Here is a 16,668-nt window from a genome sequence, read left to right as displayed (position 1 = left end):
GTATAAATATCTGAGGGGATGGTGGTGAGAGGATGGAGTTGGTCTCTTTTCAGTTGTGTCCGGTGACAGGACAAGAGGAAGTGGGCACAAACTGAAGCCCAGGAGGTTCTGGCTCAATATGAGGGGGCGGTCTACTGTGATGGTGACAGAGCACTGGAAGAGGCTGCCCAGAGAGGTGGTGGAGTCTCCTCTGGAGATAATCAAAGCCCGCCTGGATCCCATCCTGTGCAATGTGCTCTAGGTGATCCTGCTCAGTAGAGGGGTTGGACTAGATGATTTGCAGACGTCCCTTCCAACCTCAACCATTCTGTGACTCTGTGTGATAATTTTGGCTAAGCCTGTGTGGAGCCAGGAGTTGGACTTGATAATCCCCATGGGTCCCTTCCAAATCAGGATATTCTAAGATTCCGCGATTCCCCGTGCCCACCCATGACAGAGAGCAGGCCGCCCCAAGGAAAGACGCCAGCCCATGAGATCAGCTCGTTTAATGGTGGCCGAGGACAGACGTGGACGCAGCTGCCGGAGAAGCGTGGGACAGGGAGCCCCGCCGGCCCCACACGCACATGCTGACGTGCGAGCGGCCAGCACCGCCGCCGCTCTCCATGGCCTGTGGGAGCTGACATGGGTAATGAGACACGGTTACTGACCCACGGATGGCACAGCGGGGCTCCCCGGGGGGACAGCTGCATGTGGAGAACATGAAATGCCGGGACCGGGGACATGCAAGCAGTCCTGAAGGGCGTCGATCGCAACGGGGCGCAGAAGCCGGGTGAAACGGCTGCCGAGTCCTTCTTAGGCTTCTCCAGAGTTTTTCTGCGGGCTGCAGCTGGCCGCTGTATTTCATGGGAGCACAACAGCGGTTGCATGGTAGACACGACTAACCTGGCATGAGACAAGTGATTGGGGAATTAACTGAAACCCAGGGCCCAGCTGGACCAGACCCTGCTGGAAACCTGCCAGAGCACCTGGGTCTGAAATCCTTCGTGGCCCACAGGAAGGGGCAGAGCTAAGACTAGAGACATTCTGCAGTATGGCAGGTATCTTCTTGAAACCCAGCACCATCCTTTATGAAAGCTTAGGAAAGAGGGCAAGATCTTTTCTATGGACCTTTTAGCTGGAATAAGCTAGAAAACATTCATTTTTGCATTGTTCTAAAAAAAAAAAAAAAAAAAAGTCTCACGAGGGTTTGTGACCATCACTTGCAAGATGCATCCACAGCTGCAATACTCAGGCCTCAGCCATACACACATCTAATATATGCTTGCCTAACATCTTGGACAAGACCTTAGGCACTATGCTGTCTGTCCTCTGTCATTTACCTCTGTGCTCTACCTTGAGGAACGCTTTGAAGGCAGGTGGTAGTCACAAACAGTACCTGCCGTTTTCCTCCTGAGGCTGTTGATTACTTTTAAGAATTCAGCAAACCTACCAATGATGAGTGTCCCTGAATCGCCATCTCCCTGAAACCCAGTTGAAAGGGCAGGTTATAAACAGCTGCATCGCCTGTGGTCACAGCTCTACCATCGAGCTGAAGCCCTGCTTTTAGCCAAGCAGCACAAACAGCCAGTTGGTGATGTACCACAAAGCAACCAGAGATGAAACGGGGGGGAAGAAAAGGCCTTGGAGTTTGGCAGAGGTTCCTGAGTCAGCGTTTCTCCTGGCTGTATCAGCTGCTCCAGTGAAGGCCGCTGCTTTCTCCTGCTTCCAGGCTGCTTTCCTGGCCTCATGCCACTACTTCAGCACAGGCCTGTACACTAAGGAAGGGAACAATCTGATTTTTGAATTTCCCTTTTGAGGGGAAAAGAAATATGGGCTGGTGTGTTTTTATTTTCTTTATGATGGGGATTTTTTTTTTTCTCACTTCACGCACTTAGCAGCTGTGCTCTGGGCTGCTCTAGAGCTTGAGAGAACGCAATGTGTCCTGTCACCTCATGTACATCCTGGAGCAGGGTGATTGCTATTAGATCCTGCCTTTGCTGGAAAAAAAAAAGAGAAAAAAAAAAAAGAAAAAATGTATTTTTAAGCTCATGTTAGGTTAAGCTAATTTTAAGATACCCTGAAAATGCCAATGGAGACGTGGTGAACTGTCAGCTTTGTGAGTTGAGTTAAACAGCCATCGTGGCCTACTTTTTTACTTTGGAGTGCTGCCACTATGCTTTGCACAGTCTGCATTGACGTTTTGACACCTATGTGCTATCAAAAGGTTACTAAAGCCCAACCAGTCCTCCTCCTGCACCCCCCTCTACCAGCTTATGATTCACTACTTCCCCACTGCCTCCTGACTCATGAACTGAAGAGTTCACAGCACCTCTTCGGAACACACCCAAGGTCCAAAGTCAGAGACCAGACCTGGCATTTTGGGTCTCTCTAGAAATAAAGCCACCCACTAGCACTCACAGTCCAGGCCTCTTCTGCACGCAGCACAGAGGAAAAAACAACAACAACAACAAAAACTGTTTTCACATATTAAAACACTCCTGCTCCTTGTCACTTCTCATTGTGCACCAGTGCACCTTGTGCGTGTCACATGCTGTGCAGATGCTGATCCATGCAGCACTTCAGCGTGCTTACAGCTCCAGAGGTGCTTGTGTGGCTTTTCGGGATGCTTCCCCTCTGCAATGCTTCTGCTGGGTTTTGCTGAGCACTCTGTTCCCTCTTGGATTTGAGTGTCCTTGTGTGAAGTAGTGCCATGTGTGGATTCACAGCATGTTGCAAAGAATGTCCGTCCTATTACACCATGATCACAATATCTTCCTCTAGGGAGGCCTGGATTCTGTCTCCAGAAAAGTGGCAGGATCGTCTCCTTACAGAGCTCTAGGTTGGCAGGAAGACCTTTCAAACCTCGGTCATGAGCAGAGATGAGTCCATTACAACTCCAGGATCTTTTGAGGGAGAAATCCCACTGCTTGACTCACGTCCCATTTACACACAGGCAGCCAGAAGCTTATAACATCCATGATCTCTTCTTGTTTATTTTGGGTAGCAGGAACCAGTTTATTTCTGTGCCAACGATCTCTCCCTGCCAGAAGCAGCAGAACAGAGCTCTGACCTCAGCTGCACAGTCTGCTCTCCTGCCACAATCGATTCAAATCCCCAGAGCTGCAGTTTTCCATGACAGTTTCCTACGCAGTACGTGAGGATCTCAATCAGGCAATCCTTTCCTCCTCGCCAGGAACTGTTTCTGTGCTGCTCGTGCAGGCACAATCTGCCCTGAACCATGTTTTGAACCATGTAACGCCAGAGGTAAGGTATCTTTGGGGATTCCATGTTGCACACATCATGTGCAACATGGAATCCCCAAACCCAGTACCACCACTGTACAAATGAGTTCTAACATGTGAGCACTCAGTTCTTTGCAGACACCCCAGTAGCTTCTTGAACAGAGATCTAATTGTCGGACTTCACTTCTCTGTATAAAAATCTGGGACACAGCACAGGCCAGACACCACTCACAAAGCCAGCTGCTGCTAGAAATGCTGCTGTGCTCTGCAGAGAGCTTTACTTTAGGAGGGGTGTGCTGGCTTATGCTGAAAATTCAGATGAACTTCACAAGATGGCTAACATGCCAAGGGTTTAGGTTACACTCAAAGTAGATGTTAGCTCTGAAATTCAGGGACCTCATGGAATTTAACTTCCCCACAAAAATATCAACCTGCCCCACCTGTGTGGCAAACCTATACACAAGGAATCTCTCTCCTGGTCTACATCTCACCCATCTTCCTTCTTGCTGGGACTGAGCTGTGGACTGTGTTCAGGGTAGAAAATTACAGTATTTGTAAAATGGAGGAGAATCAAATTGGCTGGATCAAACAGGATAAAAATCATTTGGGTTGGAAGGTTTCAGATTCAAGCCTCAAAAGCAGTAAGGTGAAAGCTGAGAGAAGAGCCTAAATTCACTGCATTGTCTCAGAAGAAGCTGAGAAGATTGGGTTTCTGGTATTCGAAACGCTCCTAGCACAGAATTGATGCTAGAAATCCTATAGCCTCCAGGTGAGTCCCAAGGGGAGTCTCTCTACCTGTTTCAAACAGAATCCAACTGCATCAGACTTGGATTGAAACTGATTCAAATCTCATTAGGAAAAGGGATAACTATAAACAAACAAACTGCCTTCCCTGCTTGGGTTAATTCACCGCCTGCAGTTCAGCACCCTTTCTGACAGCGTCCTTGCCAGTCGTTGCCTGGGTGTTCAGCCAGCCAGCTTTGAAATGACCTCAGGAAACTGAATTCTCAGTGTTCCTGGTTTTATGCATCCTGTGACGCAAGACAGCTTGTTCCTTTCTGTGGAAAAGAGCAGGAACAAGGGAAAGGAGTCACCTATTTGGAGCTGAGCTAAGGCACTAATTATGCAGTGGGTGAGGAAAGAAGAAACACAGCGGGAGGAGGAAAACTTTCCAACTACGACGTCCCGGAAGACCATCGTACTCTTCACTCAATCGCCTTAAAAAACCCCCACAATGTTATCTCTATAGAAAAGGAGGAGCTAATACAGTATGATAGTATCCCTGTTGGGGTTTCATCGTAAGGTTATTTTGCTGTTCTCCCAGAGAGATTTGTTTCAGATATCAAAGTCACATGAGCTGTTTCTAAAGTGGATTTTGGTGAATGCAGGCAGAGTTGTCTCAGCAGCTCTGGCTCATCACTGCTCTGGGTGGCATCCGCCTTTTTTGTTGTTTTTCCCCATGATTTTCCAGAACAAAAAAGAAGTCTGTCCCTATCACTTTTTGGCATGATACTGAGATAAGCCATCGAACAGTGCTGACCCAGTGGGTGCAGTCTCTCCCTATGCACAGCAGACGCATTCCCGTGGTCATCACAGCTTGATAAAGATCGATGACGGCTGGCTCATCTTCTGCCCAGTGTCAGCGAGGGGGAAAACGCTAGAGATGGCTACATCCACAATTCCTTGGCAGAGTTCTGCATACAGCTTCCTAAGAGACAAGAGAGACAGAGTAAGATGCCTGAGCAGGCCAAACCAGCAAGCCCCCAACCTCCTCATACAAAGGCATGTGTTTTCCCAGTGGGAGACACAGTGTTTAAGAAATGAGTTAACAGCTTCGTTTTCTGCTGAAGAAAACACACATGTAACCTCACATGCTGGCATATGGGACACTTGTAGTACCAAAGCTGTCTTTACTAGAATTAATAATGCCACCTTTGCAGCTGGGGCTACTTAACAATAAACTGCTTTTTCAACTCCTGAGTATGTTACTGCTTTCAGCAGACAATTTTTGACTTTTCAATGTGAATTGTGTGATATGGGTGCTGTAAGTTAAAATAGCCCTGAAAAGGCTGATGACTGGGCTGTCTGGTAGGTTGGCTGTGTATTTCTTCTCTAGTATCAGTCATGACCTAATCTAATCTACATCTAATGTAGATTAATATTATGTAATACATGTTATTATAATATACAACATATTTATATGCATGTATAAAAATAATATGATAGATTTAATCATGTAGATAATGTAGAATAGCCTTTTCTGTTCTGCTGTGTTTGTATATAATAAAGATGCCTATTTAGCAAAGATTTCTAGTCTTCCAGTCATCTCAATCATATGATACAAAGCCTCCCACTGTGCCTACGCAAGATGTTCGTGGCCAGGGTTGCCTGGCTGTCCCAGCTTCCCTGGGTGGAGGCTTTGATTCAATTTCTGTGGCATCTACAGTGTGCTCTGGGGTCCTACTGCCTGCAAATTCAGCCACCCACTTCCAGCTGCTGCCTTTAGTGCTACTCATTTATTCTGTATTCAGGTGAAGACCATCCACCACTGGCTCCACAAGAGAGGCCGAGAAATCACCTGAGCCCCAAGGCGTTAATTCTGCAACGTACCCCACAGTGTCAATAAAAACAACCCAAGTTACATTCAAATCTAGTTGTCCAGAAATTGAGTATCTGGTATGGATTAGCATGGGAAAGCCCCCTTCCATTCTCTTTCTCCCACCTTTTTCACTTTGGTGTGAGCCATGTGAATGGTGGCATCACAAATGTATTACAGAATGTGACTACTCACTGGGCACAAGCTGGAGCCCCGTTGACTTCTATGAGCCAGACTTTCAGCTCCTCATCAACCATGAAGTCAAAGCCAAAGAGCTGGAAGCTCTGGTAGTGAAGATGCTTTGTGCTGATTGCAGGCTCTATACACATAAGGCAGCTTCTGAGATGGGAAAAATAGGAACATGAGATTAAAAGCCCCGCGGACACACCGGTTGCACTGCAGCTTCTGAAGGCATGTGCATAGTGTAGATAAGTGGAGAGCTCCCCCACTGCCTTGGGACCACTTGGGGCAACCCTTTCTGACACCAACAATCAAACAAGCAGGCAGTGCCCCCTGCAGCCCCATCAGGCCTGCCTTGTGCCTGGTATCTGGGTGTCACTTTACCAGCCCCTAAATTACAAGTCATACCCAACACACATCATGGCAACCAGGTCCCTGCAAACATCAAAACATATGTGGACAGTCCAAATACCCTGAGACAGCCCTGAGTCCCCAAAGAGCTGGAGAGCAGCGTCCACCTTCACCACTAGATTAGGCAAGGGGAAAAAGAGGATCTGTAGTTAGAGCCTGAAGTAGAAAGCAGATCCACAAAGAGCTGCACCAGGCCCCCAGGGAACTGCCACTCAGAGCTCATTTGCCAATGAGACCCTCAAAGATCGTGTCATGTCATTTTGGTGTAACAGCAATGGGGGATTTGAGAAGAAAACTCTGCCACAGAGGATCACATTTTCAAGACCTGGTTTCTCTGCAGTGCCACGATCTCTCCAGGCAATTTCTTCAGTGCCCAGGAAGCTGCTGATAGTGCTAGCTGGCTCTGCTTGGGCTGAAGCTCACTCCAGACACAGCCAGCAAAATGCACAGACACTGACACTTACTCTTCAGAGAACAGCATCTGTAGAGTCCCTTACCTACTTTTTCACTGAGCAATGACTTTTTTTTATTATTTTTTTTATTTTTTTTCTGGATTTATCTTTAATTTACCTCTGGGTCACAACCCCTGATTCATGCAAATGAATGCCTTCTCCTGTCCATCTGCCTGTTCAGTTGTGTTCATACAGATTCCCTGTCACTGAAGGGTTACGTACCGCTGTGCAACAGGCAGCTGGTTACCTTATTATGTGTTTGATTTGCAATAAGATGCTATTCTCAAGCGTTGTGTTTAGGGCATCCATCAGATACTGGTTGAACTCCTCGAAGAACATTTCATTCCCTTCCTCATACCGCCCGTAGTTTTTGGAATATTCCTTCTGAATGCAGTGATTGGTCAAGTGGCAGGTTTTGTCCTGGAAATTAGCACTGTTATATGGTTCGGAAGAGGTCCGCAGGACACCCTCTCTGTAGAGGTAGATATTATATTGATGATCCACGAGAACCCAGCTCCTAGGGGGCAAGAGAACAAACTCAAGTCTCAGTTTAAAAAAGAAACTACACAGAAATACAAACAGTATTACAAAAGCCACGCAGAAAAGGTTACCTGATGTCGAACTTGCGATGCCCTGGCTCCAAAAGAAGAGGCTTCTCAAGGTATTTCTGGATCACGTGCACTTGTCCCTGCTCATCGATGAAGTCCAGGAGCTCTCCAGCCTCTGAAGATATCATGATCCCTTCCCCTGACACAGAAAGATAAAGAAAAAATCAGGTGGAGGATCTCTGCTGGAGCCCTTTCCGGGCCCAAGTGGACCATGGCTCATTCCCATGGAAAAACTAGCAACATATGAGAACCCGCGGCCCCAGAGCTGCTTGGTGCCTGAGCAATGTCATGCTAGCTCAGTGTCATGCAATAAATTGGCAGCGGTATCTCCCCTTTTCCAAGCCATAGGACATTTGGTTCCCCTCCAGCTGGAGCTAACGTAGATGGAAACCAAGGGTACTGAGATGGCATGGTCTGCCTGGGGCCTGTTTGCAGGGGACGGCTATTTAGGTGTGAGTAGATGCAGAGCAATCAGAGACCTTGGCAAGAAGTGAGGCAGCTGCTTTGTTTGGAGGATTTGATTTTCTTTTCTGGCATGTTTTTTTTCCAGCTGGGCTTGGCAGGGAGGGGCATTTAGCACTTCTAAAATTTTCTTTTGCTTTTCCCTGTTTTTCAGCAGTTTGGAGAGAAGGGGCTTTGGCAGTTTGTGAGGTTTTTCTTTATTTTCTTTTGTTGGGGAGGGAGGTTTGTTTTCATCCTATACTAAGACTTTTGCCCCCTGCCTGGCTTTTCTGTCTGCCAGAAGCAGACACGCAAACAGCGTTCCCCTGCTCACTGAGTCCATTTACGTTACTACTGAAATCCCTGCTGAATTAGGAAAATAACTGTTTCAAAATGCTCATCCATGTAGTCAGTGTTTTCCCCTTCTATGGAAACTCTTCATCAAAGAATTTAGATGTGTCTTTTAAATACTGCCACATTTTGGCTGAAGCTGTCACTGTTCATTTCTTGCAAGAGTCCAGACACGAAATCGCTGCTGCAGAGCAATGAAGAGAGAACAGATCCCTTCTGGGACCTGATAAAGGGTTGGCACGGTGCCACCGAAGGATAAACCAGCTCAGGTAAAATTATCTAACACCTCTGGCACTATGGCCTGTTGTTAAGCATTTAATTAACCTTTTAGACGAAAGCTGGTAATTTACTCTTATTTTTGAGCTGATTTTTATTTTTTTTTTAGGAAATACTGAGTGGAAAGAAACAAACACTATGCAATGGGGCACCAGTAGGACAACACTGGTTTGGAGCATACCTGTGAGTCACTAGCTTTCCAGCCTTCCCTAGCATTCCTAGCATTAAGTCAGGACATCCTAAACCTTTAGTTTTCCTTTTACTGATTGACAACCAAGCTTCTCCTAGAACTCTCCTGAATCAGGAGCTGTCTCTGAACTGAAATTGCCTCAGCAATTAATGCTGACAAGCTTTCTGCTTCATCAGAAGTAATCCCCAGACATTTAAACTTCTCTCTAGAAGATTAGCATGAGGCTCTCTTTCCACTTTAATTCCCATCTTGAGTTCTGCTGCACAGTGATGAATACAAAAAGTTACTTTGCTTTAATGCAGAAAAGACAGGATCACGCTTGAATAAAGTATGTGGAGTTTAAACTTCCCCATGCTGCAGTGAATAACAGCCATGGCCTTTTCAGTTTTCCAGACTGACTCTTTGCCAGACACTTACACTGCACAGACACATTTCCCATCAGTGGCATGACGAAAGGACTCATCTCCCCCTTCTCCTTGATGAAAGACACATACTCTTGTGATGCTTCTCAGTAACAGAGCCATGAAAGCAGAGCAGTGAAGACTGCCTGCACGAATGAGTTGTATCACCCAGCCTCCCTGCAGCCACCTCTGGCTTTCACGTTTCCTGATGATTTTTGTAAAACTGCTTCAAAAGTGACTCTGCAAATACGAGTAATATTTGTGGGCATGTTCCCTTTGAAAAGGACCAGGTCCTTCCATGGGCTGCGCTCTGCTGCCTGGGGTCTGCGCACACAGCAAGGCGAGTTTTCATAATGAAATTCTGATAGCATGCCAGTGATACTGCTGTAACTGGCAGATAGGATAATTACCAAAGCATTACATCCATAGCTGTGTCCAGCTCTGTCTTCCTAATAGCTCATTATTTCTGTACAGCAAGCTGTGCAATGACCCTGGAAAAAGGAAGGGCGTGTTATCACCTAGGTATCTGTTGCCTTATTCCAATGAAAGAGAAATACAGGTACTGCACTGCTCTGCTTGGGGCTGCCTTGGCCTTGGATGTGATTTGGATGCACTGCGCTCACAGCTGCTCAGTCAGTCTCTCAGTGTGACCATGGGAGGGACATTGATCAAGCGAGGGGTAAGGAGTAATGAGAAGGCAGCTCATTTTGCTGAAAAACGGACCTTTGGCACCAGCTGAGGACTTGGCGATCCACACGTTGCCTTCTTTGCCTTCCCACCGCCTGTTGTAAGCTGCCAAGAAGACTTCCCTCTCATCTGTCCTTGTGTTGTTTATGAGATGGCGAATTCCATTCTGTGCCGGAGCCACGGGGGTCTTCAGGTTTGTTGGGTAAATCACATAGGACTCGGGGAACCATGTGCAGGACTCTGATAGCTCAGGGCTTGTCTTGATTAGCCTGGGTGAAGAGATACAGGCTGTTAATCTCCAGATTGTTAATCTCCAGAGTGACCCGCGAGGACATAATTTCCTAAGTACAAGTCATAATTAACTGGGCTCTGGTGATGAATAGCATCTTACAGACAGCCTCTACTAAATAATTATATTCTCTTTAGCCCCTCAAAATTAAGGTCTTTTTAAAGAGATCATGGCAACCCCAAGCTGCAACAATGCACCTCTCTTTGAACCAGACCTGCAAGCTTTTGTTAAATATTTTGTACTTTACATATCACCAAGCAATCAGTACAGAAGTTTCCACGTAATTAGAGCTTGTAGTGAGTTCCCTGCACCATCTCTGCACGAGGCCACTGAGGAGGCGTGATTGCTACCGCGAAACAGGGCAGGAAGGAAGCTGTGATAACAGCAGGCAAAGGGGAAGCCAGAGCAGTAATGCTCTCTGGGCTGCTGCTCAGCTCGTGACCCCATTCCCCTTGGGATCAGATCAAGCGTCCCAGATGGGGATGAAGACCATTGGGAACAGGCTGACGGCAAGGACACAGCTTTTCCTGTTCTGAGGTACCTGGGATCCCCTTTGCATTGTGCAGTCTCTGTTCCCTCCGGCAGATACTCCCTCCTACCACCAGTTATGCCTAGAGGTGCCAGCAAGCTCCTGTCAGTGGGGCTCAGGCCTGTTTTCTTTCAGCGTCCAGGGAGGTGCCTGCCTCTTTGAATGCTCATTCTGCGCTTTGCTGAAGGCCAAAAGCAGAGCTAACCATGTGCTGACTTTCTGTGTGCATTTCCTATTGAAATGGCAGTCTGTCAGTGACACCCTGGGATTCCCCTGTCAGAGGAACGTCACTTCTGGTCCCTTGGTTCCTTAAGTGGCTTGATATACTTTTGACCCCAGAGTACAACAAGTCAGCCAAGCTTCAGGAGAGAAAAACAACTGCAAGCACTTTCAAGATTGTCTCCAGATCATGGGTTGCAGAGAAATCCAGCTGGGAAGCACACTGAATGCTTGTTTAAAATGTCCTGACAAACAGCATCGCTACTGTACAGAAAGCATTTGGGACCAGGTTCTTTGCAGGGGAAGGAAAGGCAATCAGGAATCAGCAAGAGGCAGGACAGACACTAACTTGTAATCAGACGCTTGGAGGAGGCTGAGAGCTCTGACACAAAGATGCCCTAAGGACTGCAGTTTGTGCAGGGAGCGAGGTTATCTACAATGAAAGCTCACCCCCATTTCCCCAGGAGACCATGGCACAGCTGGTCATGCAGAAATAACTCCCAGAGCCTGGTCTTCCTCGAGATGTCTCCAGACATTTGCTTGACCAACAAATCTGATGAGCTAAACACGTATTAGTGCCTCATCACTGTTTGAATCAGAGGATGAGAGGAGTAGGTTTTAATTAAGTAGCTACAAGGAGCACGAGCAGATACGGTTTGTTGTGTTTTTTTTTTTCTTTTCTTTGATTTGGCTCTAATCTGTAGGGCCTGTCTGCCTGATTCAATACACTCTATGGTTTCAAGAAGATGTAATTCAATGGAAATGTCATTTCCCCTGGAGTTACAAAGAGGTCATTGTGCACCCAGATATCTGCCTAGCACAGAAGTCTGAAGACACCACGTGCGAGGACACCCCAGGGCAGCTGTTCCGTGAAATACCCTTAGAACAGGTTCAGCAGTTGCCAACAGTTAGAAGAAAAATTTCTACCAATCCCCTGCAACATTTCAGCGAATTCCTTACTTCACCAGGGATGCCTTGCGGCACAGCTTGTCTGCTCCCCTGTAGTAATTCACCAGCTGCACAAGTCCGGGTTCGTGGCCTACAACAGAAAATAGAAAAGTCAGGCAAACTTCTCAATTAGTGGAGGAAAAACATCTGCTTGGTGCAAAGGCTCTGTGCAGCTGAGAAGAAAAAGAAGCTGTTTCCTTGCCCTCCATGAAAGAGACGGACTCTCTGCTGGTACTGGCTCCAGCATTTTCTTTCTATCAGGGAAGAAAAAACATGCTTTTATTCAAGTCTGTTTTGAACATGCCGCTTCCATTTTCCAAAAGAAAATAACCATTTCCTAATTCACGCTGGGAACGGGCAGAGCCACCCAAAAACGTTCTCCATTTGCTGGTGGCAGTTTTTAAGAGCCAGCATTTCAGTTGCTCTTAAGCGCAGTAGGAAGACGCAGGGATACACCATGACACAACGATCACAGCTTAGGAAATGACCTTTAAAAGCCATTACCCAAGGAATAATGCAGATGTGGGCAGCAGCGCACAGCCTCCCCCAGAACACGGATGTGCAACAGGTGACTGATGCCTGAGGCAACACCTGGGGCCCTGGTGACAACAACTGACATCCACAGGGAAAATCTGACAGAAAACCACTCTGGTCTGAAGTGAGACATAGGAGGACCAGAGGGACCCCCAGGCGTGACAGTTACTTGCATCCTTGCCTTCTCTTTTCAAACAAATGCTTGTGGGAGTTATTTAGACCCTGAAACAGCATTCCTACAAAGGAGTAGGAAACCAGAGAGTGCAGCAGAAGTGCTTGCGGCCGGCCAGCAGCAGTGGCACCCCCACCACTCAGCCCTTTGGAAGGCACGGCCCTACAGCTCCCCGAAACAGCGGCTGTTTCAAGCAGAGCCTCTAGGAGAACCCAACCCAGCCAGCCGGCGTGCTACAGCTGCTCGGAGGGACAGCTTTAGGAAGAGATTCCAGAGAAGGCAGAGGTTTTTGGAAGATGTACCAAAATAACTGTTTTTTTTTGTTTTGTTTTGTTTTTTTGGTCTGAATGTACTCATTTCAGGCAACCAGCTCCTGCTGTAAGAGGATGGGGTTAAAGAAGTCGGTGCCAAAGGTTGGTCCCTCTCTAAGAAAAAATGTTTAGGCATCCTGCTGTAAGACATACTGAGGGGCCTGCTGAAGCCCTTCCATCATCCCAGGGTTCTTCTCCAGGGTGGAAGGGGTTAGTAAGAGGTTGCCCTGAGCTGGGTTTGCTGTTCTGGCCACCTGAAAGGCCTGCACTGGTTCTGTGACAAAGCCTGATGCTCCCAGGCCCTGCATGCAAACCTTGATGCCCACCACAGCACGTGTGAGCATCCTCCCTGCTCAAGCCTCTCCCAGGGTTCCCCTGCCTCCTGCAAACACCCCGGCACTGGGAGGCGACCAGATGGCACTGCCATGTGTCGGGGACTTTCCAGTCACAAGCGCGTGTGGAGACAGGGGGAGTGGTGCTGGAGCTGCTGACTTACCCATCTGACAGCGCAGGGGTGATCAAGAGGTGCTGGGTTTGATCTGCATGAAAGGGGCTGCAAAAGCAGTCCTGCTCCCAAGCTGCTGGGGCTGGGGGGCTCCTCCTTGCTCTGATGTTTCTGCAGCCAGAAGCACTGCTGCAAAATCACCCCAGGATGGAGGAAATTGGGACCAAGGAGAAGGAGGGAGGCCAGGAGGGTCCTGCCAGCCCTCAGGCACACACACGGGGGACTGCAGAAAGCAAACACCCTGTGGTGCTGGGGTTAGTGGAGTCCTCACCCCAAACCTGCTCTGACACGCTGGGGACAGGAGCCAGCACGGGGCCAGCCCAGCAGCTGGCACTCTGCACGGACACCCACGAGCCTTGCAGCTCGCCACCTGCCATGGGCAATGACAGTGCATCTCTGCTCCCCGCCGCACCCCACAACGCTGCCAGCGCCTGGCGTGCCTCTCCCTGCTCGTGGGCAGCGCACGGCCCTCTCCTTCCCTGCTGCTGGGCTCTTCCCTGTCTGGTGGGGCAGGGGACAGGCAGCAGGGCTGGCAGGGGACAGACCTGCATAGAGAAGCTCCCCGGGCTTGCTCGGCCATGGCCAGGCATGCTGGCAGAAGGGGACAAGCAGCAGGGGAGAAGAAAGGGGGGTGGCCTGGCATTACATGCACACAGCCTCCACAATAACTCTCCCCCTGCCCCAAGCAGGGACCAGACGTGCTGTCACCCTCGCCAAGACCCTGCAGAGGCACATCCTCGGCTCCAGGATGAGGGTTTCAGTGCACCTGGCTGTGACACGTTTCCCCGGCAGCCTCAAACCCCATAAACACTCCCCTGACGCGTGAGCTCAGCGCTGCAACCTCCCTGCCCTGTGCTAGGCACAGGGATGCTGCTGGCACTGCCGTGTCCCCCATGATCCTGCACCAAGTGACAGAACCCCCAAAGAACAGCAAAAAAAAAAAAAAAAAAAAAAAAGCCTCAAGTGTTTTTCTGCAGGCATGCTCAGAAGTGGGGGTGACGTGACCTCCCCAGTCAGCCCTGAGGATGGCGGGGACCCTGAGGCCAGCGTCCCCGGCACGCGGGGAGCCAAACAAAGCCAGCATCCCGCTCCCCAGGCTGGGCTGGGTATTTTGGGGGGCATCACAGACGCTGTCCTCCAGGAGTTTGGGGAGGGCGATCCTTCACGCCAGGCGAGGGGCAGCAGCCCCCAGCAGGGACCGCCTGTTTTCGGGACAGAGCCTGTTCCAGGGAGGGAAGCGGCCGCAGGGAGACCCCCGGTGCTGCCCCTTTGTTCTTGGCGATGAGGGCTGGGGCGGCCACGGGGTCCTTGCAGCAAAGAGCCCAGCAGCGGACAGATGTCTGGGGGCCAGCTCTCACCGAGGGGCTGCTGCCACTGCCAAGGGGGCCAGGAGACACCCGCGGACAGCCGGCCGATGCCTCCCAGGCTGTGGGGGACCCTATGGGGCACACCCTGCCCGCAGAGGTGCCGGGGGGCTACCGAACCCCGGTGGCCGCCCCCCGCCCCGGGGGGGGGGGGGGGGGGGGGGGACCCCGACAGCACCGCGCCCTGCTCACGCACGGCGGCTCCGAGCCAGCCCTTACCCAGCCTGCCGAAGGGGAGCCGGTTCCTCTCGCCCAGCATCAGGTTGAAGCGGGGGTTGTCCTTCCTGAGCCGCCTCCACTGCCCGCTGGCCAAGAGGAGCCGGGACACCTCGGCGTAGACGCTGCTGTTCTCGTCCCGCACCACGAAGGTGTACATGGCGGCGGGGCGGGGGGTGCACCCCCCGGACCCTTACCCTACCCTACCCCGGGGGCCCGCCGGCCTCCCCAGGCCCATGGGGCCCCGCCGCAGCCTAGGCAGGGCCCTGCTCGGCCACCGGCACCGGCACCGCCGCCTCCTCCCGTCCTGGCTCCGCATGGCCGGGGCCGCCCGCCCCTGCGCGCCGCCGGGCTGAGCTCATCGCGGGGAGGGACCGCGCCGGGCGCCGCGGCCGCGGGGCGGGGAGGCCCCGGCCTGGGCCTACCCCCGGCTCGGGGGGGACACGGCGGGGGGCGGGGGGGGGGGGGGGGGGGGGGGGGGCAGACGGCGGGGTGCTGGCCCTGCCCCTGCACCGCCTTCCCCACGGCGACCCGGAAGCAAAGCGGGTTTTGCGGATTGTAGAAGATGGTGCCGGGGGGGGCGGATGGTGTGCGTGCCCTGTGTGCGAGCGGGGGGTGGAAGAAGGGGATGGGAGAAGGATGGGGGGATCGTAAAGGTCTGCCCGTGTGGCTCTGCCCTGAGCCCCGGCATTGCAAGGGCCCCTGGGGGGCACAGCCATGGGGGAGAGGGAAGGGGTCGTCCCCTCTGCTCAGCGCTGCTTGGCCCGCATCAGGATGCTGCGGGTAGGTCGAGGCTGGTCTTGGTGAGATGGAGTGAAAATCAGATGGCAGAGCAAGGTGGCAAGCGAGGAAAGGGCCAGGCCGCCTCTGGGGGTGATGCTGGCCCCAAGCTGTCAGACAGCGAGGCTGGGAAGCTGTTACACCAACACTTGCCCTTTTGGTCCATCACACTCTTCATATCCCATTTTTCTTCTTGACATCTTTCAGTTTTCCTGTACTTGTTACCTTCTCAAGCACTGTTACCTAGTTAGGTTTTTCTGTTTACTGAAAATGTCTTTTTCTTTGTAACCATTGCTCCTGTCTTCCTCTTAAACAAGGCTGCAGCCAACCGCACCCATCTCATTTCACAAATTCACAACCTGGCGAGTTCAGATCTCGTAAGAAACCTGTCCGTAATGAAAAAAGAGTTCTTGATTTGGTTAGTGCCCTGTTTTCCTTGCAGACCCTATATGAGAAACACCATCAGCACTGCAGGCTGGTGTTGGCTGCTATGAATCACGATGCATTTCCAACAAATCAAGAGCATTTTCCTGAAGAGAACTGAAACGTGTGGCGGGTCGGTGATGACCAGCATGCCTTTTCTTCTTTGCCAACGTGAGGCAATCCGTGACTCAAGGACAGGGAAATCTCGTTTTAAAAATGGCTCCATACCTACCTCATTTTCTTCTGCTAAATTGATCAAAAAGTTTTTAATGAAATGTTTTCCGCCTTGAAAGAGTTAGGGACAGGGACGACAATTCGTGTTTCCAAGTTGTTATAACAAAAGACCAATTTTATTAATAATCTAAGGAAAACAGAAAACGCTCAGCCGTAGGCCAAATAGGGTGATAACAAGATTCAAATGAAAAAGAACTGTCTTGATTATTTCTTAGCATCTTTGACTGGATGCTGAAGTGGAGGTTGTTTAAATGGGATGCTGCTTGCTACTGACATCAATCTTGGGATACTGAATTTAGTCTTTTTGAAGCTAAAAGTTTTTTCCCGAAT

The 16,668-nt window shown here is 50.2% G+C and overlaps 1 protein-coding gene across 1 annotated transcript; it reads right to left on the bottom strand.

Annotated features, from left to right (window-relative positions):
• Positions 1–470: 470 nt before the first annotated feature.
• On the bottom strand, positions 471–15,315 carry TTL (tubulin tyrosine ligase). The gene is made up of 7 exons (XM_035323108.1): positions 14,905–15,315; positions 11,812–11,890; positions 9,851–10,083; positions 7,472–7,607; positions 7,108–7,377; positions 6,013–6,156; positions 471–4,929 (listed from the first exon to the last, which is right to left on the bottom strand). Exons 1-7 carry the CDS (start codon positions 15,059–15,061, stop codon positions 4,812–4,814), a joined length of 1,137 nt encoding a protein of 378 aa, XP_035178999.1. The 5' UTR covers positions 15,062–15,315; the 3' UTR covers positions 471–4,811.
• Positions 15,316–16,668: the final 1,353 nt, after the last annotated feature.

Source organism: Oxyura jamaicensis, chromosome 3, assembly GCF_011077185.1.
Source record: "Oxyura jamaicensis isolate SHBP4307 breed ruddy duck chromosome 3, BPBGC_Ojam_1.0, whole genome shotgun sequence".
NCBI lineage: Eukaryota > Metazoa > Chordata > Aves > Anseriformes > Anatidae > Oxyura > Oxyura jamaicensis.
The sequence above is the reverse complement of the archived record's forward strand: the minus strand, read 5'-3'. Positions and strand labels throughout refer to the sequence as shown.

Bases quoted from the DNA above. Each gene is read 5' to 3' on its own strand.
- TTL (XM_035323108.1), bottom strand. From the start codon at position 15,061: ATGTACACCTTCGTGGTGCGGGACGAGAACAGCAGCGTCTACGCCGAG. The intron at 10,084-11,811 runs GTAAGGAATTCG...CTCTTCACCCAG, and splicing joins CGCAAGGCATCCCTGGTGAA to GCTAATCAAGACAAGCCCTG. The intron at 7,378-7,471 runs GTAACCTTTTCT...CTTGCCCCCTAG, and splicing joins CATCGCAAGTTCGACATCAG to GAGCTGGGTTCTCGTGGATC.